This window comes from Mesitornis unicolor, unplaced genomic scaffold (assembly GCF_000695765.1).
Source record: "Mesitornis unicolor isolate BGI_N332 unplaced genomic scaffold, ASM69576v1 scaffold15261, whole genome shotgun sequence".
In the NCBI taxonomy this organism is placed as follows: domain Eukaryota; kingdom Metazoa; phylum Chordata; class Aves; order Mesitornithiformes; family Mesitornithidae; genus Mesitornis; species Mesitornis unicolor.
Genome location: NW_010163251.1, coordinates 74,617 through 78,020, shown reverse-complemented (window position 1 = coordinate 78,020; position 3,404 = coordinate 74,617). Strand labels below are relative to the sequence as shown.

The 3,404-nt window shown below is 41.4% G+C and overlaps 1 protein-coding gene across 1 annotated transcript in view; it reads left to right on the top strand.

The window, feature by feature from the left end:
* Window positions 1–3,404, top strand: part of DERL1 (derlin 1) — a gene marked incomplete at its 5' end in the record, with an annotated part of 11,355 nt that overhangs the window by 1,011 nt on the left and 6,940 nt on the right. Inside the window, one exon of the mRNA XM_010193903.1 lies at window positions 2,058–2,122. Within this exon, the coding sequence (XP_010192205.1) occupies window positions 2,058–2,122 (65 nt within the window). The remainder of the gene's footprint in view (window positions 1–2,057; window positions 2,123–3,404) is intronic.

The following is a 3,404-nucleotide window of genomic DNA, read 5'->3' as shown; positions in this document are numbered from 1 at the left end:
CTGCTGTGCGACACATGTAGGTTTTGAAACTGGGAAATCACCTGTGTTGTTGTTTGAACCAATACATTTCTTTTGAATTAGTTATTTTTATGGGTATAAATGACATTCTTGGTTAGATTGGTCCTTTGTCTCTACGAAAAAGAATCCTTCTGAAAGTGGGAGGTGTAGAAGTTGCTGATAATGTTTCCAGGTGGAAATCACTGTAGGTCTATGCCTCTTTTTGTCTGTGAAACTGCAGAAGTGAAACTTCTATTTTCAGGGTTGCATGTGGGTTTTTAGCATATCTTGGTGTTGCACTCTGGCTTCAAATATCGGTATCAGAAATATACGTATGGTTTTGTACTGTGTTTGTGCTTTCCTAATAAGCTGACCTCTAGCATCCTGAGGAAAAGGAGATTGATGTGTTTGTACTTTGTTTCTGTTGGAGAAGAACATAACAAATATCAACAGAGAAAGCAGAGTCCGCAGAGTTTGCCCCTCAGCAGTACAAGTGACGAGATGAATCATCTGCAGCTCCCAATGACTGTGTTACATCCAGGCCCTGCTGAAGGACCCAGTGGGCTGGAGCTCACCTCATCCTTGTGCTGAGCTTTTTGGCAGTCTGTATCTCAGTTTTCTTAGATATTCATTGGAAGGTCAACTTAAATAGTTTGTCTAATATTCTTGTTAGTAATCTCCTAGATAACGAGAAGTTTAAAAACTTCAAGGGAATAAATAATATTTGCATTGATTTCTTCCTATTCTGGAGGTATTACTGTGCTTGAGTTTCTACAGGGCTAGTCAGCTTCCCCTCTTAGTTTGTTTCTACTTGTTGTATGGCAACAGTAAGGAGAAAACTCCAGTTTATGTAGTTCTCCAAATTTAAAACTTTCCAAAAGATTTTTTCAGAGGGTTTGATTTTTTTCTTGTTATGTAACTTGCATAAATAAATTATATAAATAATAAATTTAAAATGACTAAAACATCAATTTGGTTTTACATAGGCTGAGTTACTCTAGTTATTCTAAAAAGCTAGCGCTTAAGAATATATTTTGTTTCTTTAAATTTTGGGGCACGTGTAAAATAGTTCCAGGAAGCTAAGTAGTGCCTAAGCAGTGGCCTTGTTTCTAGACATTTTGATGTTTAATTATTAGCATGTAATTCAGATTGATCATGGCACACTGTTTGTTGCTGTGGTTTGGGTCTGTTTCAGCAATATTCTCAGGCTTTCCCTGCCTGCATGGAGCCATGTGAAAGATGATAGAAGTCTCATTCAAATGCTGAAGTCTGTGCCAGCCTTTTACCATCATTTGCAAGAGTGAGGGCTCACGATTTTCATGTTTGCAAGGAGCTGTTTGGGGTTTTGGTTTTTAACTCTCCTCTCTACCAGATTCCAAATTCAACTGGACTTCTAAAGAGAATTTAAGTTAGTCGTATCTGCAGGGAATGTTACTCTACTTTTTTGTTTTCATTGTCCTGAAAAAAAAAATTTACATGTTTGAAATGGGAAATTAGGCAGGAAGTTCAGCTTAGAAGGAGGAACAGAATGTGCTGCACAGGTGTACCTTCCTTTTGGATGTCGGTTTTTCTGGAGTGTAAGAAGTGTCGTCTGTCTTGAGTCTGACTAGGTGATGCAAAGGGGATGCAATCTGCCTAAGTAAGGACTGGTTTTCAGGTGACTCGATCACTAAACTTGGTTTCTCTGCTTTTGCTGTGCAAGTACATTTCCTTATTGTATGCTTCTAATTGGCAGCTTCTTATGAATGATGGGATTGAACTCCATTTTTCAAGTCTTGTGAAGTTAAAACCACTTATCTCCAGAGTTAGTGTGGTGTTTTTTAAGTAGAGCTGCTGTGTGTGCACTTAAATCAATAGTTTGGATGTCTTATTTTTCAGTCCTGTAGGTTGTTCTATTATAAGGCCTTTTAACATTTAAAAAATAAAAACCATAAACCACAAACTGCATGTAGGGCAACTGTTATTAACTGAGCTTTTCTTAAGAGTCCTGAAAGTAAAAAGAAGTCTTAATTCCGTATTGAGATTTCAGAGCCTTTCCTAACAATCCTCTTTATTTACAGGGGCTTTTGATGGAAGGCCAGCAGATTACATGTTCATGCTCCTGTTTAACTGGATCTGCATTGTTGTATCCTTCTGCTCATCATCAGACTTTTAGAATAATTTGGTTCTTCTCTTTTTGCCTAAAATATGTTCAAAGACTAACAGTTTTAAAATGTAGCAAATGTTCACAGGTGAGTTTTTAACCTTCCTGGAAAGGTAGTGAGTGGGAAGCAGTTTTTCCATGAGCTGTGCTGTTCCACCTGACTTTTCTTTTAGGTCTTGGATACAAAACTGGGAGGAGTTGTTGACAGACCAGATGGTTGTGCTACCATTCAGAGGGATCTGTAGAGGCTGGAGAAATGTGCTGGTCAGGAATCTCATGAAGCTCAGCAGAGGGAAGTGCAGAGTCCTGCCCCTGTGGAGGAACAGCCTCAGGCACCAGAGCAGGCTGGGGACTGACATTCTGCCAAGGATCTTGACAGAAAAGGCCCTGGGGGTCCCACTGGACACCCAGCTGACCATGAGCCAGTAATGTGCCTCTCTGGCAAAGGTCGCCACTGGCATCTTGGGCTTATTAGGCAGAGTGGTGCCAGCAGGTTGAGGGAGGTGTTTACTCTTCTCTGCTCAGCCCTTGTGACATGTATGGGGTCTGCATCTAGCTCCAGGTTCCCGAGTACAAGAGAGACATGTACATACTAGAGTCCAGTGAAGGATCATGAAGATGGTTAAAGGGTTGGAGCATCTATCCTGGGAAGAGAAGCTGAGAGAGATGGGATTGTGCAGCCTGGAGAGCAGGAGGTTCAGGGGTGTCTTATCATAAAATCATAGAGTAGTTTGGGTTGGAAGGGTCTGCCTCTTCTCCAGGCTGAACAACCCCAACTCTCTCAGCCTTTCCACATAGCAGAGGTGCTCCACCCCTCTGATTTTTGCAGCCATGTCATTCCTGTGCTGAGGACTCCAGAGTTGAACACAGTATCCATGTGGATAAATACACAACGAGGGAGGGAGTAAATGAAATGGAGCCAGGCTTTTCTCAGTAGGGCTCGGTGGGACAAGAGAGAACAGGTACAAAATGAAGCACAGAGAAGTCCATTTAAATGTAAGAAAGACTTTTTACTGTAAGGGCAGTGAAACACTGTCATGGGTTGCCAAGAGAGTTTGTGCAAGCTCCATCCTTGGAGATGCTCCCATTCTGTCTGTGCTGTTGCTGCCTCCTTGTACCAATTTGTGGTGGCACAGCATGTGGAAAAAAGGGAGCAGCATCATCAGTATAAATCAGATACAGCTGAGAGAGCTACTGTGTAGAAATGCCGTCACCTTTATCAGTAGATTAACCATCTCTAGTTGCATTCCACTCTATGGAGGGA